This window comes from Echeneis naucrates, chromosome 17, assembly GCF_900963305.1.
Source record: "Echeneis naucrates chromosome 17, fEcheNa1.1, whole genome shotgun sequence".
Lineage (NCBI taxonomy): Eukaryota > Metazoa > Chordata > Actinopteri > Carangiformes > Echeneidae > Echeneis > Echeneis naucrates.
Window position 1 is genome coordinate 10,147,325 of NC_042527.1, and position 26,671 is coordinate 10,173,995.

Genomic DNA, 26,671 nt, shown 5'->3' on the forward strand with positions numbered 1-26,671 from the left:
TGTGAATCAGTAGCTCTTCTAGAGTTTTGGTCATTTTTCTCACAAAGCTGATGTTAGCTGATGCTAAATGAAAAGCACTAAAGCCCAACACTACCCAGCAATAAAACGGAAGACAGAGTTAGTGACAAGATGATGAGGGTCAGCTAAAGAAATCATTTTTTTCAGAATGTGGTATAGACCAAAAACAAAGTGATTATTGGACCTACATTTGCACTCTGAGACACTCCGCCTATTTAATGATTATGTCATTTGGTGATTGCTGTACTTACATAAATGCCCAAATTGCCCACAGTTAATGTAGATGTCAAGACACTTTTTAGGCACACTTAGACACACTGTCTGGGATTGTACAGTCTTAATGGTGGTCTTTTAATAATCAAGTGCATTCAAGATGCTCAGCATTTCTAATGAAGTTATGTTCCTTTAAAAAAAAATTCATGCTGTGTTAATGCCTTGTCAAGCCAAATGTGATGTAATTAGAAAAAACAAACAGATGGGCACTTTCATTAGAGGCACTAAACGCGCATGTGTGTGTGTGTGTGTGTGAGAGAGAGAGTACATGGCTCAAAGACACGTGCGCACACACACATACACACATAAAGACACAATGAGAAAATGTAAGTTTTCAGAGTTACTGGTTTTATAAGACAAATCAAATCTCTATAACCTATGAAACACTTTTATAGCTATTGTGTAAAGCTTCCTCCCCCCTTTTTTTTTTACTCCACAGCAGGTTCCTTATGTCTCACAGCAAAATACTGTGAAATTATCTTTTACAACCATTTTATTTCAGCATTAGTCTCTTAGTTTAGCCTGCAGAAAGCCACACACATATAAATATATATATTTGTTTTTGTTTGTTTGTTTTGTTTTGTTTTTTTTTGGTCTACAGTCAGTGTTGCCCCAACATAACAACAGATTGATGACTTTTTAAAAATTTAAAGTCAGTAGAAATAACTAAAGTCCATATTTTTTATTTTGGTGGAAATAGTAGTCAATGCTGTTATGGAGGCACATGTCCTTGTGAAAGGAGAGATATGTGTATACTGATATGAGAAATGGTCCTTAAAAATAGTGCAACACCAGTAGTTGACACAAAGAGAAAGTAGAATACATTTTAACAACTTTCTTGAATGTGGCTGTAAAAAAAAAAACGATAGGAGACTTGAGGGATGAAATGGGTTTAAATCTGGAAGCAAAGTAGGTTAAGTAGTAAATCTTCAAATCTTTATTGAGATTCCCTTCAGTGTCAAGGATGGCGAGTGAGGCAATGAGACTGAAATGTACGCTCCTATCAGGGCAATTAGGGCAAGTCTTACCTGCAGCAATGAGGAAATAAAAAGCATCTTTAGCTCTTTCATTATGTCAGAATTTCTATCATGGTGAGGAATTATGACAACGAGTAGCTGAGTTACATTAAAGTGGAAAAGAGAAACAAGGCATCGTAAAACCAGAACTACGGGAGATTAGTATTTAGTATTATAGAGTAAAATAGTGTGAAACTGCAAAGGCTGAAGTGTAGTATAGTAAAAATCACAGTGGAGTCTATAACAATTGTTAATGGTAAAATGACCAAATTTCTAAATCAATTAAGTTTACCAGACACCATAAGACTCTGCAGCCTGTGTAAACAGCGTGGGAAAAAAAACCTGATGTGGAAATGGCGATCCTCTCGGAATTGCACTCTGACTGGGACTTTAGATTTCTTAACGGCAATATTACTTGAAATCTCAAGTCCAAAAAGACAAGACACACAAGAATCACAATTAGAAATAATTGTTCCCCAGGAGGATTTTTGATTTCTTACCCATGCTCCAAATAGAAATATTACCAGACATATTTACATCTTTAAGAGTTATTCTATAGATTGTATAGAAAAATAAAACTAATGATAAAGCACTAAATTCTCATTCACATTTTCAATGGCTATCCAGCTCAGGCAAGCAGTCTCAGCAAGGAAGCCCAGACACGGTTCTCCCCACCCCCTCCACTCGCTGCTGTGGGAGGATCCAAAGGAAAAGTACAAAGTCAAGGATAAAATTTAAGTGAATGGGCCTATGAGGAACTATAAACGTATAAATAGTGCAGTCTATAAAGATTTTTATTACGTTTTGTACGTGTTAAGCAGTGATGCATAGTTACTATTAATTCAATTAATAATTCAATTGATAAATCCACCCATAATTGTACAGAATTCATGGTCAAGCACAACTTAGCCAGGTATTTGGATAAATATTTGAATAAGGAGGAAAGCCATGATGGCTGCTTAGATTTATGTTGACTCAACTGGCAACCACTTTAATCCAAAGCGATTTAGAAGTGAAGGAACTCACTACAGTTTAATTGTTGTAGGAAACCTTGGCAGAAATAGGCTTAGTACAAGAAGCTCAAGTAAAAAAGTGCACTAATAGTGCACGGTAAGTGCTAATTAGGCAAGTTAAGGTGTCAACGGTGTTAAGAGGAGATGATCCCATGAAAGATTCATGTAGAGAAAGAGGGACAGCCCTGCATTGGCTGTGTAGGAGCATAAGACTGTATGTATGTATGTTGAGCTGAAGTAGATATGTGTGGACCCAGAGGTCACTCTGAAGGCAGGAATTTGAGAAATGGATGTCCATCTGTAGTAAGTAAGCTGACAAATAGCGGAGTGGCTTGTGCCTTTATTGGCTGATTAAGACCTTACAGTCTGAAACATCTACAAGAGATGTACAATACAAGAAATAACCCTGACCTGCACCAAAAGATGGGCGGCATATTGAGTCACTTTGGGCCTTACTTTTCTGATGCAACAAGGTCAGAAAAGGATAGTTGGATCCAGGTTTTGTGCAGTCTTGGTTGGGGTCATGGGTAAAGAGGTGGCTTTGAAATTGATTCCATGATGGAGGCTCAGTGCATATGAATTGGAGTTCAGATTACACATTTTTATTAAACTCTAATCAGTTCATCTTTAGGGCCAAAAAGACCTCAAGCAATATATCAAATTTCAAGGGATACCCTCAAGGTGTTATTGTGATATTGCAGCCCCAAGAGTGGGACGGATAATCCAAACACATAACAGATCCACAAGGATCCACTGGAGGGTTTTCTATTTCCACTGCTGCTAATAAACATAATACACCTTCACTGTTAGTGTGTGCTTGTATCTGAGTGTCTAAAGGACATAGAAAAGGCCAAAGCTTTGTCAACAGAGCTTCCTGCTTTCAGAGCTGTGGATTTTATATGCTGCTATGAATAGAGCGACTGCCACAGAAACTTGATGAAAGAGGGAGGAGGAGGCGAAGGACGAAGGCTGAGTGTGACACAGACCACAGATGCTTCTCACAAGGGCTCATTAGATACACACATACATGAACTTGGTCATACCTACACACCCCAATCATGCATGAGAATCTGCACAGTCTCACACAAGGACATGCATCATTGACACACATGCACACCCACACATACACACAGCTGCTCCTCCACACATGACCTGAATTTTGATTGCCAACGTAGATCAGTGCTTAATTGGGCATGTAAAAGGTTTTTTTCCCCACTGTGTGTTGCTGGGGGGATCTGGGGTATTAAAAACTATCATCAACCCTGAAATAAAAGCCCTCACACATGATCTGAACTGTGACACATGAAGTGTACTGAACATCGCATTTCAAAGATAAAACAAGATCTAACATAAAAAGCTTTGCCAAAAAATATTTGTGTCCTGTTTTGGAAACTTGCAACTAAAACATTTTCGAAACATTTTTATATTGGGAGTTTGTAGCTGCTTGTGTCTCACTCCTCCCCCAAACTCCCTGTTGATCTGTTTGCTAAAACTCTGAACACTGTCTTGGCTGTGATTTTTTTTTTTTTTTCTCCTCCTTCGCAATTTATCATTTCTATTTCAGGCTGCCAAGACATGCTTTCTTTTTGAGGTTCAACTAATAGCTTCCTTCTATTACTATGACATTTTGAAAAGATGCTTTAATTCCAGTGACATGAAAAAACACCATAGAATTGACTAGAAAGCTTAGCTGCCATTATATAGTGTGATTACATGTCTTTCAAAAAGAAATGCATAATGTCCACCATAGGGGAAAAAAAACAACATATTTTTTCAGCCATGTCATCATTAGCATAACACGTAAAAATCTTTTAGACTATTTGAAAATTGCTAAATAAAAAAACTGCAGGAAGGCAAAGGGTTATTTTTAGCTCAAAAAATATGTGGTACACAATTTTGATCAAAGCTGGCTTCTGGTGTTGGATGTGTATGGGCTTTTTTTTTACCTTGTGCTGACAGCTGATTCACTTCCCTGACAAGTGAGCAAGCTGTTTGCGCTTCCGAGGATTTTATTTAAAAAATGCCATTTCAATCATCAGGGAGGAACAAGTCCCCTGATATAGATAAAAGAGTCAAGAACAAGTGTAGCTGAAAATCTACATGGGCATGAAGTTGAGCTGGATCCCCAGTGAGCTCACTGGACAACTAGTTCTGAGGAAAACAAGAGGAATGACAGAAATGACAGCTGACAGCAGCAAATAGAGAAAAAATATTTCCATTTTTGACAGCAAAAAAAGGTCTGCTTGAATGATATGAAAAGATATAAAAAACTACGCCTGAAACTGGTGTGAATGTCAGTTAGTTTTTCTGTGATTTGGTCATGAATTCCGACTCATCTTGAGGGGGACATGAATGTCTGTAGCGATGATAATCCAATTCAATAATTGTGGAGACATTTCACTCTCAACAGTAAATGTCAGCCCGTACATCCTCTGGGTACCTTGCACATCAGTGAAAAATGTTATAGTCATCCATTTAGTAAATGCTGAGCTAGTTCATCCTGGATCAAAGTGACAGAGACAGACAGACAGACCAACACTGACATTTTGGACAGGACAAAGGGAGAAATTAGGCCAAAGGAAGAGGCCCGTGGTTAGACAGTTTGGAGGTAATCCATGTGGTTAACAACGTTACCCACCATGTCTCCCTGACTTCCTCCATGACTGCCCTGCTGCTGCCCAGATGGGGCTTTTTGGCTTTCAAACACTTTAACACAGCATGGTGGCTGAAACAAGTCTGAACTGCTTCATCAGCACAAAGACCGGCGTTTAAAGAAATCCTGTGTAGTTTCGCCCCTCTATACTGGGGGATATCCGGTTTCCCCTCGTTTTATGTGGCATGGAAGTAGGCTTGTTTGATCTTTCCACATTAAGAGCATCTCCGTAAAAGAAACCCAAGAGGAACATGTGTACCCAGTGAATAATTAGTTAACACAGGCGACCGAACACACTGCACATCTCAACCAGTGTGGAGAAGTCACAATGTCACAGAAAATCTTGTTATGCTCTCTTTTTCCTACTGATGGCAGTGTGTGTTAAGACGCTATAATAGCTTTCCAGACATTATTTTTGTGTCATCATCCACATCCAGTCTCCCTTGTGTATTGTGTGTTCTCCATTGTGCATGAATGGCGAGTGATTGACATTTTTTGTCTGTTTGGCAAAGAGCCTGACATTTCTAAAAGTCACAGCTCTCAATAACGCTGAGCCAATTCTCCTTGCATGTGTGCTTATGCGCATCTTTACTTGTGTGTGCGTGAACTTGTGACTGTGCTGTGCATATGCGGTATTTGTATGAAATATAATCTCTTAAACTTTGAGCATAAACAGACTTAGATATACCACACATTTCCTGTGGTTAAATATATGTTTGATATCAATAATTTACAATCATTTGTCAACAAAGTATCGGCTGTGAAACAGCTGTGCTGCTTTAAACATAGAATAAAGCGAATGTCTTTATTTTGAATCGTCTCTTCTAATGGGCTGTTGATGTCAGGGTGGTTTCACATGTTTAAATGAGCTTCCTGCTGCAGTTCCCTGTGGCCTGTGCAGTAAAACTCTTAACAGTTGTGGTTGGTAGCTCTGCATCCCTTTCCACTCGTCTTCCTGTTGTGTTCTGAGGGAATCAGAGATGCAATAAGAGCTGGATGAATTTCCCACTGCTCTGTTTGTCTGTTCTTTCTGCATCACTCTCACAACACAGGCGAGGGGCCTGTCAACATACTTGTCTGTAAATGTGTTGCTTTTAAAATAAACACAGTGACAGGATCAGAAGTGTGTGTGCGTCTGTGTGTGTGTTCATGCCCAATTTGTGTTTTCGCCAGTGACTCCAATTTGAATATATTTTTTTCTTTGTCTCACTAAACTATTACAAAACATGACATTCCATCTCGATGCCAAAAACATTGAGCCAAGATCTAACGTCTGCAACAGGATTAGAGGATAACCAAAAATCAGTTATGAGTGCACGCTGAATTTGACTGAATGTGACTAAAATATGTTCTCTGAGACAACAACCAGCTTTGTTTTTTCAGGATTTTGCATGGAACGTTGATCTTTAGTTTTGTGCAATTATTATGAAACGAAGACTCACAAACACCAAAGAGGATGACGAGGTATTTGGATGGCCAAATGTCACAAATTCTTCCCTGGTTACTCAGGTCTGCAGCTTAATGAGCTGACAAAAACAAAAGCTTATCCTGTATTTGCACTTAAATCATCATCATTGCTGCAAATTCCAGACTACACCAGAAAATAAGACAACATCCATGAATCACTGTGATAGTTACTTAAACACACCACAAACTGTAAGACAACACTGATCAGTATGTAATAGTATGTAACAGTATGTAACACTAACGGACTGAATCGATACTCATACCTCTGTGAACTGGAAACTGATCAGCGGACAAAGAATCTGCCTTCAGCTCCAATTATAGGCGGTCAGTTTCTAGGTGAATTTCAACATGCCTCTTTCACTGTTCTTTATCCCTCAGTCAGCTCTGAATTCTTCAGAGACACCAGGATATAAAGATGTGTCATATTTATGTGGGTGCCTTCACTCCCTCTGAAGTGTCTCAATTTTTTTAAATGTATAAAAATAAACTGTTCAAACCACTAAACATCGCACGCATTGTTTCAGCACAGCACCTGTGGCTTCGGTGTCTCAACCTCAACACATTTTATTCATATTTAATCTCTTAACATCCAATTTTACCTTTATTTCCCCCTCCAAGTAGCCAACTAATATGTTTAGTTTAACAATGGATAAAATGATGGACCCACAGGGAACCACCGACCCACTAACTCTGCATTTCTTTAGCTCAGCTGAGCCGTTTAGTATCTCTCAGCTCATTGTTTTTGGTTTTATGGCCCGCATCTTTGCTGTTCTGTTTTACTCTCTCTGCTCTCATCAACCTCATTTCCAATTGCAGTCACAGCAGGTGGCTGTCTCCAGAGCAGCATGTCCAACAAACCCACTGTGCCTGCTGCCTCCTCAGCACATGCAGCAGACGGACAATGATGGCATCCAGCTAATGAGCGCAGTATTCGGCAGCTGAAGAGATCAAAGGTGACAAAAACACTCCATGTGTATGAGAAAACCACAACAAACACAACAACTGGGTAACCTTTAGCTCTGCACACATGCAAAGCTTAGCACTTAATTTAGTGTCAATGAATAATTTTAGTCTATATTTAGTTTTGTTTAATTATTAATTTGAATCTTGTTCCATGTTATAATTGTGTTATCATTCTATCTCCTTGATCATTTTATGTCATCTGATGCCTTTTCATGTTTTAACTTTGTGTGTGCCATTTCTATGTTGTAAAGCACTTTGAGCAGCATTTCCTGTGAAGTGCTTTACAAAATCATCATTGTTATTTTTACCACATGGTAATATGTACATATCGTGTTTACTGCCTATGTCAGTGGTCAAAAAGGAGCTTTACATTCTGAAAAACGATCTTACTCTACTGGCTGGTAATTTTAGGCTGTTGTAAATCTCCATTGAATACAAATCATGCGAGGTAAATTATTTAAACCATGGGCCGAAACTTTTTGATGTCACCCATCGTTACACCTTTTTCAACATTCAGTCTGGTGTCTTTGGACTCATGATAGAAATAGGCAGGATTGAACCAAGTTTGTCTTTGCCACAGAAGTTTCTAATCCCTTAGCCAGAGGCAGGCCAGATGGATTAAAGTGAGGTTAGAATGAAGGTTAGGAAAAGCTGAAAACCAAAGATTTGTCTTTAGATCACATTACTCAGCACCCTCACGTTCACAGATCTTAGGTTTGAGGGAAAATTTTCATCTTTATTCTCTCAAAACGACCTAAATTCCAGAAATAAACATCATGCCTGGATCAGTGAAATTAATAGACGCACTTTCCTTAAATAAAGATTTTTAGTTCATTTCAGAGTCTGATCACAATGATTAGTGACACATTAAGATTCCAAAACGAACTCCTGCCTCAGTGACACGGGAGAAGATGCATAATTCAAAACCATCTTGAGGCTGGAGAGAAATCGGTGTAGGAGATGAACCTGTGGCCAGCAGCAAGCTTCTTTCTTTCTTTCTTTCTTTCTCACTCTGTTTGGTTTCCACTGAACCTGCAGTAGTGATGACAGGCTGATTGTAGTCAGCTTGTGAGATACATCTGATCCAGTTTTCATAGAGCAACTATGTCTGCTCCACACCAGTCAATATGCTACTCCTGCACACATTAGATTGATAGGTCTGATGAGGGTTTTGTCTCACTGGAATTGGTTATACAGTATGTGACTGAGCAAAGTGTCATGATTGTAGAGGTGTGTGGATCTGTGGGGGGTGTGACATGAGGACATGAGGGGTTTTAGTAGCTGGTGGTCAGACTGCCATTGTGAGCTCCTGGGGTAAATTCTGATGTAATTCACAGACACTGGATCAACCTTTGAGGTTTATGTGGGATTATGGGCATACAAAGTGCACCCCCAACCTCTCTGCCCCCCCCCCCCATCTACACCAACCTCAACCCTCCCCCCCCTCCCATCTACACCATCACCCCGCTCTTTGAATGGAGGCGCTGGAGCCGTCTGCCTGTCACCGCATGCCTCTTTGTTCAAACTGAATCTGCTTCTCTCCCTCAGCGTAGCTGCCGGAGAGGAGGGAAAGGAGTCGGGGGGTGGGTGGGGGGGGGGCGCGGACGGAGCACCTAGCTGTGCGTGCGCATCGATTCCGGCATCAGCCTGTGAGGATGAGCGGCGCATAAGGCTGCTGCCCAGCGAGCGGAGGAGAGAAGGAGGACGGAGCGGAAAGTCCAAGACACGGAGCGCTCTTCCCCGGTCTCTGCTGCCTCTGCAAAGTGCTGTTTCACCCTTGTTCCGCCCGCCCGCCGTCTCTGCAACCTCCGGGTGCTTTGGAGAGCACCTGCACGGAAGCGCAAATCTTTCGCCCACATTCCAGGGGACTGCACCATTAAGACGCACCTCGTTTTTTCAAAGGTAAGAGTGAGAGCCAGAAGATGATCTGCTTCCAGTGCACGCTTTATGAAGGCAATCATTTGGTCAGTGTGCTGTATCTCAAGTCAGCGGGTGGCAGGAGGCTCCTGAGACCGCTCGGCTACTGGAGGACGATCTTGCAATTTCTTGCTTTCCATTAAAGAAAAAAAAGCACTGTTGGTTAAACTCGATCAAAAACAAGCCAAGTCAAAATTTCCAGTGTGCCCGGGCATGAAATATCAAATAATCTGCATGAATAAGTGTCAGCAATACGTATTTTATGTGGACTCATCAGTGCTTTCCACAATTCATCATCAGAGCTTCAGCTACACACAAATCGCATCTTTAATTATTTACTGGTCGAGCTTTTAATATTGGTCTATATTTACTACCCATGTAGAGACATGCATAAATCATCAAGTCACCAAGTAACCTTTTTAGTTTGTCCTTTACATCTCAAAAGATCTTGTCTTAACATCATCAGTAACTTTCTGCTGTGGTTCGCACATCTTCTAAACCTTCCTTAACAGATGCCAAAATGAAATCAAAGGCAAAGGATGCCTTCGGTTGAGTGATGCAGTTGTGGAAGCAGATCTGAACACCCGAACAGGTGTCTGTGAAATCTTTTATGTAAATCAGTGTCATTTGGTGAACAAACAACATGTGTTGAGTAAGTGCCAAAATCAGATCCACCTCCAGAGCTGTCACCTGGGCATTACATTAAAGGTACTGCTGGATTATCAGAGATCACCCCGTGGGTTGGCTGCCTCACGCTAACTTTGCTTTGGTCCTATAAAATGACAGAAGTGACCTGCTGGAGGTTAAAATGAGTGGTTGTCCGTTTCCAAGCTGGCAAACTGATCTCAGAGAGTGTTGCATTGATGACTATCCCCTCTGAAACAAACACTGGTATGAACAAATCACAGGGAAGGATGAGAACAGTTTGGGTCACCTTGACAAATGAGCTGTATTGTCTGAGAATATGAGAGCCCCCACAGCTCAATAAAGCCCATTCTGCTTCTTTTCACTGCTCCAGTCCAGAGGAGTTCAAGTCTTTTCTTCTCTGGCCTTGTTAGTGTGCCCACCACCAGCTGTGTGTCAGAGCCACAAAGCAGGACAAGGTTAACTAGGCAACGCCACGTTATAGACGAGCCGGAGTTGAGGGAAGAGGGACCGTATGTGTATGAAAGATAACGGGCCTGTGGGATGAGGAGAGAGAAGATCGGCGAAGAATGAGGCTAAGAGAACCAGCTGAAAGTTTACAACATGCATTTTTCATTCTTTCCGGATGTGTCTACAGTATGTGCATGTGTCTTTGTGTGAGTGTGTTGTTTGAAAGGGCCATGTGGGCTGGGCATCAATGTGTCTGGCACGCATACAGTAGTTGTGTTCGTGTCTTGCTCTGTGTATGTAGATGACTGCACTTACACGAGCAGAGGGAACAGACAACAGTGCTGTGAGGGAACAGATGAGTCTGATTTGAAAATAGAGTACGAGCTTGGTTCAGCTGCCTCGCTGTCTGTCGTTGCACACTTTGCACTCAGTCAGCCTCAGTATTCTTTATCATGTCTGGCTCTGAGCTCTCTGCAATTCAAGGAGTCACTTAGTCAGTGGAATATGGAAAAAAGTCAGATGGTTTTGAAATAGATGAAATCCTTTACAACTGGAAAAACTGATCAATTACTCAACCTAAAACGATTGGCTGAAATTTTAGCTCATTCATCCAGCAAAAATGCCAAACTTACTTTATTACAGCTTTGAGGATCTGCTGCTTGTCTTTGTCTCATAATAGTAAACTGCATATTTCTTGGTATATTTGGAGTCTGTTATAGTTTTTATAAATAATTTAAACATTTTATACAACAAAGAGTTTATCAATTGGACTGGAAACAATTATTTCATTACTCAATTGACAGCAAAATGGCCAGCAATTGTTGTGACACTTGATTAATCACTGAGTTATTTTAAAGCAAACAGGCCAATGTGGCTCTGAAATGCAAAGCGTCATTTGAACATCCTTGGAATTTAAGACATTACGGTGGTTTTGTGAAACTGTGCTCAGAAGCTTTTCGCTATTTTTTGAAATCTGATCGATTCATTTGGAGATTTATCAATCAGAGAAATACTCCTTTGTGTCAGCCCTCAAATATCGTAGCCTAAATTTTCAGAATGAAATGAATCAGAGCAGACAGTTTATCCCTGCTGGTTATAAATGTGCTTTCCTGCTCTAGATTCCTGCTCCATATGTATTTGGAGAGGCTTGCTGATGGTATATTGTTGGAGCCAAACCTACCTCACAGGCAGGGTCTGATATTAATCTATGATATGAAAGCACCCATTCGGATATTTCACTTAGGTGATTATGGGCTGCATTCCCACCTTATATGGTGAGAATAACAGAATGGCACTATATAAGTGCAAATCAGTGCCTACTCGTTCTGATTAAGGCCGTAGCTCGGATCAAAATAAGCTTCACCTCTGAGAGCCACAGCCTTGGTTCTTTATGGTTGTGTTGCCATGAAATTGGGATGATTATGTTTAGACTGAATGGGTATCTTTGTAAATTGCAATATATTTATCAAACTTCTTTGTTGCGGTCTGTTTTTCTGAGCTCATGAACAACCGATCTGACAGTGAACTAGACTGTGAGCTAAAGTGAGTGTTTATGATCTCTTTGAACTTTGTGGGCTGTTTACAGCCAGAGGGGTGAGCAGGTTTAAAACGGAAAATGACTTCACAGTGGCTGGATCAAAATCTGTCCACGTTTTCAGCACTGGACAGCTCCCAAATCTCAGACCTGACCGATCCGACCATGAACATCTGACAGATATATCTAAAAAAATAAAATGCAGTGAACACTTTGTGTTCTGAGCTGCTGGATTTAGACACAATATCAAACTCTGCCTCCCTCTCTCCCTGGAATATTTAAACCCTCTCATTGAGTGAGTCCCCAGCTGCCAAACCCCAAAAGGGATTGGACAAACCAATCCATCAATCAACTTCAGTCTTTGGCCTGGGTGGGACTTAAGCAGCCAACCAGACCAATCACCACAAGCGTAGATGAGACCACAGCTGAACCGCTCACCCACACAAAGAGAGAAAGGTCCCTCTCTTTGTCTTTGGCTGGGGGGCTCTCTTAATGTAGTGACTGTTGCAAGACAAATGATTGGCTTTATAGAGGAATAAGAAGGTCTTCGAGGCAGCACCAAAGTTTTATTTAGTCTGGGCAAACAGTCATTGCAGTTGTGTTACTTGAAAAATTTTCCCCTTAGTTTAAAAAGACAAAAAACAAAAAACAAACCCAAACAACCCCTTTCAGCTATTATGTCTTGTTATTTTCCACGCCTAATGGCAATGAGGGCTTCTGACTAACTAGGCATTGGCAGTGCCAATAAAATGCTCAAAGACAAAGCTCTTTTTTTCTCACCTAGTTCATAGACCACAGACTCAGTACATCATCAAAGAAGAGGAATTCTTGGATGAAGTCCCAGCGGAGTATTGGTATCTGTGCCTACTATTCCATCCTATGGTTAAAACATGGCCAGATGTGGCCTTTATAGTAGCTCAGTGACTTAAGCCAAACTGTGGGTGTGGAGCTGTGGCACCAACATACTCAGGATAAGTGCTTTTGTTACCAAGGGCCTCCCCCTGAACCTTCACCTCTGACCCCTGGTTTCTGCTTTTCACAGTTTGTGTAGTGGCCACTCCAAAACATTAACCCCGTTCATATTGCTAAATACTTAAGATACATTTGATCTCAATATTTTCAGTGGAACTGACTCTTTAAAGCTGCTGTAATAAATATCCACATTATGAGGATGAAATACATAATAAAATTACCACATGTAGCCCGATATGAAATTAATAGTCTTAAAACCCACAGAGAATTATCATCCAGCTGAATAGCTCACACGTCTTTACTGTTTTGATTTACTCTCATAGCTTGCGTTTGCTAATAGCTTTGCAGTGTCTATTCTCTCATCTGTCACTGCTGTTTACAACTCGTCACACTGCCTCCATGTGGCAGAAATTACAAATTCAAGCTTGTTTATGAATGAAGCAAGTTTTTGAAAGTATGATGATGTTTAAGTTGTAACGAGACAGCCGTACAATAATATGGTGTTTAAACCGTCAACTAAGTTTAATAATGAATTTGTCAGTATAGATACTGTTTTTTGAAGGAAAAAAAAGGTTGCCAAAGACAATATTTATTCACAATGTACTTTTTAACATGCGTTTCTATACCAAATCAATTTTTAGTGAAATCTTTTTCAGTGAAAAAATTCTCTGATGTCTGAAATGATGCCAGCATGATTTGATCCTTTCTGATCTATTACAGAAATGAGAGATGATTGATTCCACTGAGACTGCTGAGTGTTTTCCATTTCCTCGAACAGCTATATTACCATATTCTGTTGTCACGTATTTAGCAGAATTTATTCATGCGTTATTCAGATACATTTTAGTAGATTTTTTGTCAAATGCATCTGCTTAACACGCACTGGATCTCACAGAGTTAAAACTACACCTCCTTCACTTGCTTGCTCAACAAAAATACACATATGGCGATGCTGGAAAGAAGCTGAGGATAAAGAGGTGGAGAGAGAAAAGGGGATTTTTGAAATCATCTGGTGCAGCTAAATATCTCTACAGAAAGGTCGCTAACAGATGGATGTTGGAGGAGCTCTCAATCTCTCTCCGGTATGAGCAAATCGTTTGTGACACATGCATTAAACATCTCTATATTTCCTCTTGGATACCTGTGTATAGTACTGAATAATTGATGAAAAGAACAAGAAAGTTGCCAACTACAGTACTTACAACCTAGTTTCAACTCCTTTTTGTGCCTTTCTTCGTCTATTTGTCTGGCTGGCTCATTCAGCGAGATCTACGTTGCCTCTTCTCTTCGCTTTGCTGCACACACACATTGTGCCAAATTTTAAGTTAGCCTTTTAGCATGTTATCGAGCTGGTTTGAGTAACCCTGTCCCTGTGCCTAGTGGAGTCAATGGTTTCAGTTGGAGAGGTGGGGTGTGTAATTTTGAATTGGAGGGACAAGCAGCTTTCCAAATTCTTCTTGCCATCTGAAGCTCTGGCCAGAACTGCATGAGTCATTAGTTGCTTTGAGTGTGATTAGTCACCACACAGGCTCACTCAATACAAAAGCTATCTGTGCGTTTATATGCAGGAAATTAGAATCTGATTCAACTCCGTTCAGTCCCCCTTTGCAGTGTCCCTTTTTTATTTTTTTTTCTATTTTCTCATTTCTTGAGCAATTTATATTGATGCATGATGGTTTAACACCCTTTTTTGAGGTACAACATCATGACTGCAAAATACTGCCACTGCATTTTTTCGTTGTAATTCATGAATGAAAATTGCTTCTTTCTGAACAGACATTCAAATTTCAGCCACAGATCCTTCAGGATGGACTGGTTGCCGCCCTTTTCTCATAAACAACAAATTAAAAAGAATTATAGAGGCCCCAATGCAGCTTTCTGAAGAGCTTTCATCATGACAGTGTTTTATTGTCATATTGATGATAAAATGGCCTTCCTTTCATTCCTTGTCCCTCGTCCTCTTCCTCTCCCAGCTCACCACTTTGTCTGTCACTCGTCTGGAGCTGTTATTTTCCTGTTCACTCTGCCACTCTCTCTCTAGAGGTAATAGTTTTGTGAGACATGATTAAAGAAAATGAGAGGAGAGAAATCACCTTTTCTCATATCCCAGTTGGGGGAAACAAGACTGACTGTTCAACCCCTTACTGTAAAACTGACTCTGCTTGAGAAATATAGACGAGTAGTCCAGATTTAGCTGAGGACTTCAAGCCTTTTATGTTACCTTATATTTGACGTATCTGTATTCTTAGACAATAATTCAATTGTTCGCTCTTGTCATCATGGTGGTGCATACAGAACGGTACTATAAAAATTGATTTCCCCATTGGGGTAAGAAGAATTCACCCAACAGAGGAACTGTTTAGTTAGTGGAAACTGAACAAGCAAGTTAAATGCCGAACAGAGAAGAAAAGACTCATGAGTTTTACTCTTTCTGGGGGCAAAATCACTGCAACTGTATGTAATAGATCCACTTGGTTGTTTATTTCCTGGAATGTATGCCAACAAGAGATAATAATTTAGTGTGATGTGTTACTGCTAAAATCAGGGTAAAGTAACAAAAACATTGATCAGCAGACAAATATGCCAGCTTTAAGCTAGACGCTTTTTAATATGACCTGTATTTGGTTTGAGAAAGTGAACACTGCTGTCACTGCACCATTTGCTTTCTGAGTTATTTTTATGACAAATAAATTACAATGTAATTTACAATGCAGCATTCTAAAGCTACATCTCCCCTGTTACACCAGAATAATTCAGCTGCTTCTAGCCTTCTAGCGCTGGTTATGTACATGACTTACCAACTGCTGTAGACACTAACATGGGCCTGAGGTTTTATTTTTAGCTAAAGGATTACTTTGAGCATACAACATCTGCAACTATTTATGCACTGTAGACATTATATTCAAAAGTCATCTTCAGAATTTCATCTAATCATAACCTACCCTATAATGATGTTAGGAAAAAAATCTTCATTTAATTCTCTGAGAGTTTTGAGTGCTACATTTAGTTCCATTCTTTTACAGTAGTTCATGCTAGTGTCATGTTAGAGCGGAAAGCTTGGCAGGCGCAACAATAGTAATTTATACATGTCAGTTAATAACTGTCTTGACATTCAAGAGTATCCATGTTTGTATTTGTGCGTGTTTGAGTGTTGTTTTGTGAATGAAAATGCAGACATTAAGATTCAACCTATAATTTGCAATCAGCCGAGGTTTGATGTGGCGGTTTGACTTTGTTGGCTTAACTGTAACACTGTTACAGCGGCATAGTGGCATGTTTGCATATGCTTGTGTCATCGAGCAACACAGGACTTAACCTGGCCTGACTAAGGAAACCATGATAGTCCCCCACACATGCACACGCACACACACGCACACACACACTCCAGTGTACCATGAGGAAGGCATTGTAGTCTAAAAGCTGTCATGCTGTGTTCGCAACCACACCAGCAGATTAGATGTCATGTTACACACTTTTGATGCTTTGTCTTCAAGCTATTTTCCCACCAACTGCAGAATTGAAGGAGATTTGGGTCGAGGGGCCCATCTTGCCTGCGTCATGATGCTCATGAGGCCAGTCGGTTTCCTGCTTCAACAGATTGACAGCTTAGTGCTGAACACTAATGTGGGTCTGCCAGCCTTGTCTGCTAGCTCTCTTTGGATCTCTGTCACCGCACTCGCAGGCTCTTACAATGAGCCAATAGTGCGTCCTATTCAGACGACATCGTGAAAATGTGTCAGACGGACTCTCACATTGAAGTCCACTGAAGCATTTTAGAGACTTCTGGCTGAAGACACAACTGTGCCTGTGTAAGTGAAGAGACGCGATTTGGAGGGAGGCGCTCACAACATCTGATGTCTCGTCCTTAACAAAAGGTGGCACTTGTTAGTATGCAGCTGGTGTGACTGGATGTCCAGTGCACTGTATCTTGTAAATCCCCTCTGGTTAAAACTTTGAATGGCTGCTGTCTATAGGAACACAGTTTGCATGTTGTACTGCTTCCATAGAGACATCCATACGCTGAGCTCTGAATTCTGTTGCTGTGGATAGTGGTTGCTGGAGCCCTGCCAGTCCCAGACACCAAAATACAACACCCTCTAATACACTCTGCTAGCAAGACTGGGCAAACGTCTTGGTGTCATGACCCTCTCCAAACCTTTAGAAATCGCTTGTCACCCACCCAGCAAGCCCAACCAATACTGCAGGTCCTCAACATGCAAGGAGTCCAACGGCTCAACCCCAATCTGTCACAGGCCATCACAAGGTCCTCAACCACCTTTATGGTGGTTTGTTTCAAAGTGTGTGGCACAGTGGGGTCTCACCCTCAGAACCCCCTTTTTCAAAAAGCTTACGACCAACTTGGTTGCCCATGATTCAAAAGTGCACAACAAATTGTTCTTTAATGACAGTATTGTTTAGCAGGTATCACCAAGTGCATTACTATTTGAGAGAAATGTTTTTTTCTTTGCCTCACACGCTCCACTTTTATTCAGTTGAATATTTTTCTTTTCGCTTTCACATCATTGGAGAAGAGAGCCTCCATTATTCTCGTAATTTATAAAGGGTTGAGGTGCTGTTGCATAATCTTCTTTTTAAGCTTGGGGGATGCTGCTGGCATGAGTTGCTGTTACCTTGGTGAATGCAAAGAGGCCATTTACTTTCTTGGATTAATTATTTACTTTATGTAACTTAATCCTTTAAAGTCCAAATGTGTTGGAACAATTTCTGCTCCGATTATTTTGAATTCTTTAAATAGCCACTGTAATGCATGTGAAGTCAGCAAGGAACAAAGAACCAATATTTTGTCCACAGATAAATGAATAATTTAGCCTTGTTGAAATTGCTTAACTCCCCTTGAAATCATCATTACTGTTGAAAACAAAGCTGTGTTTACTTCAAACAGCATACTCTCCTCTTCATCTCCATTTCATACCAGTGCAGAGCAATATGGCTCCATCTCAGGCGTCTCTCCATTGAGCTGAGAAGCTTCGGGCCCCAAGCCAAATCCTCTGGCAAAGTCAGCAGCTCATTTCTGATGTGTGGTAGGATTTCCTCTATGTTGTGCAGTAGGAATGCTCCAGAATTACCTTTCTCCTGCAGTATACTGAAAGGTAATCTTGTCTTGTTTTTTGGAGAGTGACCATTTTGATTTTATCAATGCAGTCATAGTCATATTACATATTGATATTATTCAATCCAGTTTTCTTCATCTGATTTATCCATGTCTGACAGCAGAAGCATGTGATATCAGACTTGTGAACTTTTTTTTTTTTTTTTTTTTTCAGTTTTAGCACTTACTAAAACATTGCGACTGGAGCTCAGGTACTAAAGTAAGTCCAATTTGAAAAATATAATTTGCTGTCAACAAAGTCATCTCCCAAATAATTGAAATATAACTATAAATTGGAAAAAAATCTCAGTTCTTCCATCTGTTTGTACTTTTCAGTGAGGTCTACATGAGCGCTCATCATTGTATAATTTGTATAATTGTATAATTTAATTAAATCATGGTTTCTTTTAACAGCCACATATGAGTGAGAAAAAGGTTGAACTAACACTTCACACTGTTTTAAGACTGTAAATCATGTTCAATATTTTATTTGCTGTTACAGAATATTTAAATGCTTCATTTAATTTGAAATATTTGAAATCACACCGTGACAATTTTATTGGTAATATAAAATATATATGTAAAACGAATGCAATGAAATATACAGGCAGGCCAAGAATCCTTCCTTCTTGAAGACTATTATGTTGATTATTTATTGAATCCTAAAATGTTGATTTATTCATTTAATATTCGTCTGGAGGGTGTAATATGCTTCGCAGTCTGGAGGAGTGAGGGGATTGCACGTCTCCTGGTCTGTGTGGGTTATCTCTCTGCACTTGGATTTACTTCTTCAAGGCACAAAAAATGTGGTTTTACAGGACAAGACACCTCTTTTAGCGGTGGATATATTTTTCCTGTTACATTATAAGATATAATATTGGACAAAATTTATCAGGCTTAAGCTTTTTTTCTGTGTTTACAGAACCCTAATAGTGTTACTCATTAAAAAAACATGATAAATCGTGGAAGATATAAAAGCTGATAACATATAGGTAAAGATTTTTTAAAAAGAACAATGGGCTCGATGCATGTTTGGTTTGTGCACATTTGATAAATGAAATTGTTTATGATATTGATTGGACACTCTCATGGCCACTTTGGTGCAGATAGCGGACTTTTATAGGCGTGACTGGCAGGGAGTTGGATATGAGTGGAGGGGGCTGGGGGGTAAATGATTGCAACAATACATAGATGGGAGAAAAAGCTAACAGAAGGACAAATAGTTTTCCCGTCCCCTCCCCAACTTGCAGAGACCTGCATCAGTTCCTACTGCTGCTGCTCTTGAACTTGAGTTGAGCTCATTAAGATGAGTGGTTTCTTTGCATGATTGAAACAGCACCGGCACAGTTAGGAAGGAACAATAACTTTCACTTCATTTCCAGCAGGTGAAAACCCTTTGTCTGTTTTTTCCTTTCAATCAAGACACAGTTTTGTCAAAGTCACAAATTTGAGATGTTCTAATTAGCTTAGTGTTTTATAAATCAGAAATCTATGGATACAAAGAGTATGCTTGTTATCTGTTCAGACAATGGAAGCCACCGAACTGCTATTTCTGAAAGAAAAATGTTCACACTTCGTCTCTTTTGCATCTCTTTCACACTTTCACACACACCAGTGACAGTGCGTGTCCATGCAGAGCAATGTCCCAAATACACAGAGCAATTTTTGGGTCGAAGAAAACTGGGATTTTTAAGATCATGGATTTCATGTTAACAAACAACATCTATAACATCTGAATATTAAGTCAAAAATATAGTTACAGTACAGAGTTTGGCTTCAAGGGGAAAGCATACATATTAATGCATGGGCTGATAGCGCTGCATACGGATGTGTACACTTTCCATGAAAATGGACGAATATATGATTCAGTCTCAATATGCCTGAAAGCAACTGACAATATTCTCAGCAAGCTGCAAGTAAACTTTAAGATTTGCTTCATTTACAGTTTAGAAGATAAGCTATTCATTGTATTGTCCAAACTGTTTTACAAAATTGGAACATTTAAAAGCATTTATTCATATCCAGTATAGCAAAATTTGATCTAAAGAATTCCACCGGCTGGCTTACTCCTGATACTACTGGTTTATCCTCCCTTCACTGATCTCCTATCTATTCTCTCTCTCTCTCTCTGCAGGTCCAGGATGGTGCTGACTCTGTGTGCAGCTGGGCAGCAGACCCTCTTTGCTCTATTGCTGCTGCTTTATTTAGGTTTGGGTGAGTTCTCTGTCTCCTATCTACACTCTTTCTTTCCTTCAACCGCCTCATCTTCCAAATGCTGCAGAAACCATCCAGCAGTTTTGGATATGAAGGAACAAAAGCCAGTGTCAGCAAAGCATGTCCAAACACGGGATGTTTTGTGTAAGAAGAGGGTGGGAAAGAGGACAAGTAACAGAATGGATGGGAAGGAGGGATGAAAGAAGAGGAAGCAGCTGGACCAGAATATAGAGAAAAGAGTTACTGCATTCGTTTTTCTATAGGCATAATTACACCAGACAGGTCTGTACTCATGTGAGTGTTGTAAGTGAAGGCTGACATACTGAGGATGTTTGCAGACAAGCTCGGTGGGACTGAGCTGGAACACCTCCAAACCCATTTGTGCAAGTTTAGTCGACCATCTGTTCCATTACAACTATGCGTAAAATTCACAATTATGTGAACAAAAACAAAAAAAAAAAAAAGAAAAAGAGAAAAAAAAGAAAAAGTCCAGGCGGCAAATCTCTGGTGGATGCAATCGCTGGTTTGAGGTCACGCAGCCTGCTGACTGCCTGCACTAAAGATAAGTTTCTCTCCTTAATTACTTCTCCTGCCACTGGCATGCATGGTGGAAGTTTGTGAGCCTTGGGTTTTCATTTAAAGAACTGCATCGCTCATCATTAAAACAACCTCACTGGTCATTACACATGGATGGGAGAATGCTTCTGTCGCACAATCCAGGATCCAAAAGTAAACAAAACAATCTTCCTACTATTATTTAAAAATGTTTCCTTCAACTGCTGACCTATAAACTGTTGCATTTATGACCACAAAGTTGCCTTTGAACAGACAACAAAGAATCAAATAATAATACTTGTTTTTTTTGTTTTTTTTTACCATGGCAACTACTAATAATAGTGTAAAGAGAGTGAATTTTCAGATTCAATTGAATTTAGGAAACAGCAGTGAAACCCATTTTGCAGTTTATCTGTAGTTCCAACAGCTCAGTGGACTCTGGAGGGCTGACAGGAATGAGAGATGACATCTGTTAATGACAGAGAGTGTCCTTTCATGTCACTTCCAGCTCTCTGCTCCTCTTTTTAGGCTGTTTTTCTTTTGTCCCAATTGCCATGTTACAGACAGGGTACACTTGTCATTCAAAGTCCCTCAATTTCCACCATTTAGTTTCTCTCCCCTCTCTCATCTTCTTCCCCTGTTATTCCTACTCTACACTGGCTTTTATGGCCTGTGTGCTTTTTTCAGGTATTTGTGATTACATCTGATTTGGGGGAAGGTGCTGGTGGTGTTTTTCAGCACAGGGAGATGCTCTCAGAGGGGTTCAGCTTGTGAAAGCCAGCCAATCTAAATGCAGATGGAAATTCCTTTCAGGGATTCAATTCCACCATGTGCAATATTATTTTTTTCCTTTTTCTTTTTCAGACATCCCCTCTTGTGATGCTTGTATTAATCCACTTCATCTTAGTGGCTTTGACTTACAGCAAAATTTCCTCAATAGAGAAGAAAAGTAAACAAATGCAATGATACTCAAAACGATTTTCATTAAGTCCATTAAGTTTTTTTGTAGCGACTCCGTCTTCTTTCACTGACAAATACTCAACACATCACACAACGTATCACATGTAACATTAATATGACTATGACTGCATTAAGAGCAGTTAAAAGTAAGTGAAACGTTGCAGTGACACAAAGACACAAAACATGATTCCCGCCATCTATATAATGAAAAACAATAAACAATGTCTGTAATTGACTTCACCATCCAGAGAAGGTAAAACTATAGATGTTGTTAAGAATTGGTTGGTTGCTTTGTGGATAATACCTTTGTAGGTGATCTTGTTGTCATGGTTACATTGGACCTGTATACCCTGGCAACCAGGCTGGGTGAGTTGCCGATATCGATCTGTAGAAACACAAATCTAACTATTAGGATGATATCCCCTTTACAAGGATGCTCCTTTTGTATGAAATAACTCCTCAATTAATCTGAGTGACAGTAAAGGTCATTGTGTGAATGGTGAGAAGAAATTAAATAATTAGGAAGGAGACAGCCACTGTGGTGAGCTGTATTGTCAAAACAAGTATTCAGACCTTTTATTATAACATAACTGTGATAAATGCTATTGACTGGAATTCACAGTTTTGAATGGCACACACCTATACCAGCTATAGAAGGCAAAAAATGCAAATTCAATGAAAATCTAAGCTATGAGGAGGAAGGAGCTGCCTGCAGATCTCAGAGAAAGGACTGTGAAGAGCCACAGATGTGGAGAGGGCTGCAAATGATTTGGGTCTATATTGAGTCTAATACTGTGTCTGGTTCCCACTAGCAATGTGGTCTCTAGAATTCTTAAAAAGGGCCTATAATGCTGCCATGAGTTTTCTTTGTGTGTCATTTAACTTGTTGTGCATGTTAAACGTCTAAGGCCACGAGACTTAAAGCCCACACCCAGAAAAATCAAGATGGCAACAGCCAAATTATGAATTTAAAGCGTCAAAAAACAAACAAATAAATCGAAGAGATGAATTAAAAATATCCCAAATAATAAATGTTGTCAAATGATATCAAGAATTTCAAGCAACTTTATTCCCAGCACTGTTCTCCACAATTCTTCATTTTCCTTCCTCAGATTGCCTGGCAGGGGGTTCCCTTGTTTTCTGGCTCTAGTCCAGCCTGTGTGGTGGGTCAGCCTTAAATAACTATAAGCTCTTACATGTGTTTAGACTGCAATCTAAGGTAAAGATATGACGCTGAAGCAAGGAAATCTGCCTTCATTGACACCATGAATGAAATGGTGAGCACAAAAAATGGCCTTGATATGTTCTCTTTAAACAGAAATTGTTTCAAACAACCAGGTATTTTCACAGAGAAAGTAGTAATCTGAGGAATCTATAAAAGTTTGCAAAGTGTCAAACTGTTTATAAGCACCAGGTCAGGAGTCAGGAGGAAACCAGGCCTGGTTAGGGTTGAGAGGAAGCTGAACAGAGCTATGTGCAGCGATGTTCGTCATCAGATCTTGGTCCTGAGCCCTTGGGATCCTGGATTGCTCCAAAGCTCAACTTGTATCAGGTAACCTTCAGCAAGCAGCTGTGACACTGAGTGGTTAAAAAAAAAAAAAAGTCCTTGAGCAACTCAGCCAGAGGCCTGAGTTGAACCCAAATACCTCTGAAGAAACCTGAAAATGGTCGTCTACCAATACTCCCAAGCTGCCAGCCTGATGCAGCTTAAAAGGATCTGCAAGAAGACTGGCAGAAAATCTGTAAATCCGTCTGTGCAAAGGTTTTGGCCAAGAAGAGTCCAGGTTTCCAGTATAATTGCTCCCTTAAGAACCTGAAGTAAATTCTGAATTTTTTCAATTCCTTTCCAACCCCCCCCCTAACCCTAACCCTAACCCCCCCCCCTCCCCGAATATATTTTATTAAATTGCATATTATAATTATGCTCTAATTTGTTGGTGTTCCTCTTTAGGTGAAGCCTCCTCCGTAGTGAACATGCGTAGGGTCATCCATCCTACAGTACAACAAACACTGGCGGCCAAAGCCGTCCTCCCCTGTGTCTTCACCCTTCAGACCAGCTCCTCCAGCCAGCCAGCCCACATCCAGTGGACCAGACTCCCGGTGGGGAGAGAGGGTGCTATTCAGGAGGATATTGTGCTTTCAGTTAAAGGTGAAACAAAAATGTGGTCTGACTCAGCTGTAAACAGCTCAGCAAGCTGACATTAGCAGTTCCAGAAATGAAAATGATCCACCTCCTCTGTACTTGTAAACACTCCCAATCTATCTTAGTGTTAGAGTTTCAGTGGAATCAAGACATATTCAATGTATGTATGTATTTGAGGCCCCTCTGTTTCATTTTCAAATTTGTGTGTTAATTGTTTTGGCAGCAAATAGTTTGCAACTTGCTGCAGAGTGGCGCTTTAAGCACCCGTTCCTCTGCTGCAACGTTTTTTTGCCAGATTACACCAGAACACTTTAACATATCCATTTAACCTATTGTTTAAAATACTACGATAGCCCAGTATCTTAACAAATCTGAAAGCCTCTGAAATAAGACTGTGGCAGAGCTTGACAAGCTGACAACAGCAGCTCTTACAGTTAAAATGAGATAAGCCCCTTCAGTGAAAAGGTTTGAACGAAAAATGAAATTTGGACGTGACATTTTATCTCTGTTTCTCTAGTGCTCGATTTGTATGTATTTATCTTCTGTCTGGAAAATCCGCAGTATACCAGTAGACATTTGTGATGAAGAAACCTATTTCTCTTTGCCAAAGGTGATGTAATCAAGGTGAATAAGGCTTTCAGCGGACGTGTCATGCTGCCAGGATACACTGCCAATCGCCTGAATGCTACCATGGAGATCTCCAGTCTCCGTACCAATGATTCAGGCACTTACCAGTGTCAGGTTGTCATGGGCAATGACTACGAGAGAGACACTGTGCCCCTGGTGGTCTCTGGTAAGTGCAGCAGCCACTGACAGGGATTTCATTGTGAGAAAGGTTTAGTGCCATGTCCCCTAAAGGAAACATTTGAACTGAGCAGATCTGCTGCTGACAGACTGAGCAGAATCAACACAAAAGCCTTGAAATTTCTTCCTGAAACTTAATAGATTTTTGTGTCTTATTCCATTCAGGTCTTGTTGTGGTAATATAAGATGAATGATGGTTTCTTTAAAACAAGAACAAATCCAGTCCCCCTTAAATGTTTTTTTATTCAATTAAACATTAATAACATTGACTCAGTCTATCAATACCATAGCTTTTAATATATATAGCTTGGTGTTGTGTTGTTTTTGTTGTTTATGTTATTGAGCTTTCCAGTGTATTAATTTTGTAATTCTGTGGACTGAAGTTTTTGGTTCAAACACTAGTGATGATTTTTCTGATTGCTCATTTGTGAAAAATTTGCTGAAACTCACATGGGGTAGATTGATCTGTTTGCGGCCAAGCCAACATGTTCTTCAATTACATCCCGCTGAATTATTGATTTTCAACTTGGCTGTGCTGGTCTATCTCTTTAATAGAGCGAACTGAAAAGGTGTACCTCAGCTGTCTCCTTGTCTGCCCATGTAGGTGTGGTGTTTCACTACCAGGCTCCCAGTGCCCGTTACTCCCTTTCGTTTGCCGACGCTCAACGGGCCTGCCTGGAAAACTCTGCTCAGATAGCCACGCCAGCCCAGCTGTGGGCAGCGTACTATGACGGCCTTGCCAGCTGTGCAGCCGGCTGGTTGGATGATCAGACTGTACGGTGAGAAAACATTAAATAAAACTTGCACCTTTTGCTTAACGGCAGGGATGTAAGAAACAATTTTTATGATTCATATCAAGTGACGGATGAGGATGAGGATTTATTTTGAAGACGTCAACTTCAGACTTGGGGGGAAAAAGTAATTTCTCACAATTTATTTGAAGCCTTGATATTAAAAAAGTTTCTTATTAAAAAAAAATACTGAAAAATAATTTCACAGTCAACAAGGACACCAAAAAACACCAATATTGTCACATTTATAAAACAGAAAGCAGAGAATTCTGGGCGCTTTTGCTTCAAAGAATAATAATAATTATTCACTTTCAAACCAAGAGTTGACCAGCAACAAATGATCAATCGAGTAATTGATTAATTAATAAATTGATTAATTGTAATTAATAATACACTAATTTTCACTGTCTTTGTGTACTGTTCATCACTTTATGGATCATCCACCAATGTAAAAACTTCACTTCACCTTCTTTAGGATCATCCTTTTTTACCCTCTTTGCTGTTAATTGCATTTTAATTCATTCTAATCTTTTACTCTTTAAAGATGGAAACACATATTCATTTATGCTGAACTGACATTTAAAGATGTAATAGAAATGAAAGCTTTGATAATTGAGCTGAGATGGTGTTCATACAGTGAAACATCCATTAGATATTTATGCTAATAATTTCCTAGTTAAAGCACACATGGTTGACTTCCACATGGTTGTCTCCGCAGTTATTCTGTGCAGCTACCAGCGCTTGGTTGCTATGGACACAAAGAGTACTCTGCTGGAGTGAGGAATTATGGGAAGAAGGACCCGAAAGAGCTGTTTGATGTGTATTGTTTTGCAAAAGAACTGGATGGTACACACACACACACACACACACAGAACAATTATCAAAAACCATGACGCCTTTTAGTTTTATAATGATGTTTGCATCATACCCATTACAATATTAAGATAAGTCCAGCAACATTCTTTTTCATTGCAATAAAATAATAAAAAAGACAACATTGGACTGATCCTGCTTGAAAGTGTAGTCAAAGCTTATTGTGTGAGCATGGGCACTGCAGTTCTCTCGTCCTTCTCTCGTAAATAATTTTGAAATTCTAACAATGTTTGTTCAAAGCAAATGCACCATTTGCTCATTATTGATTTCTGTTTACGTAAAATTGCAGTGTGCAATAAT

At 39.9% G+C, this 26,671-nt stretch overlaps 1 protein-coding gene across 1 annotated transcript in view; it reads left to right on the plus strand.

Moving 5' to 3' along the window:
- Positions 1-9,220: 9,220 nt before the first annotated feature.
- LOC115058098 (neurocan core protein-like) overlaps positions 9,221-26,671 on the plus strand; it is a 36,459-nt gene continuing 19,008 nt past the window's right edge. Inside the window, exons 1-6 of the mRNA XM_029525406.1 lie at positions 9,221-9,305; positions 20,166-20,245; positions 23,712-23,909; positions 24,514-24,696; positions 25,312-25,486; positions 26,217-26,344. Coding sequence (XP_029381266.1) covers positions 20,173-20,245; positions 23,712-23,909; positions 24,514-24,696; positions 25,312-25,486; positions 26,217-26,344 — 757 coding nt within the window. The 5' untranslated portion in view covers positions 9,221-9,305; positions 20,166-20,172. The remainder of the gene's footprint in view (positions 9,306-20,165; positions 20,246-23,711; positions 23,910-24,513; positions 24,697-25,311; positions 25,487-26,216; positions 26,345-26,671) is intronic.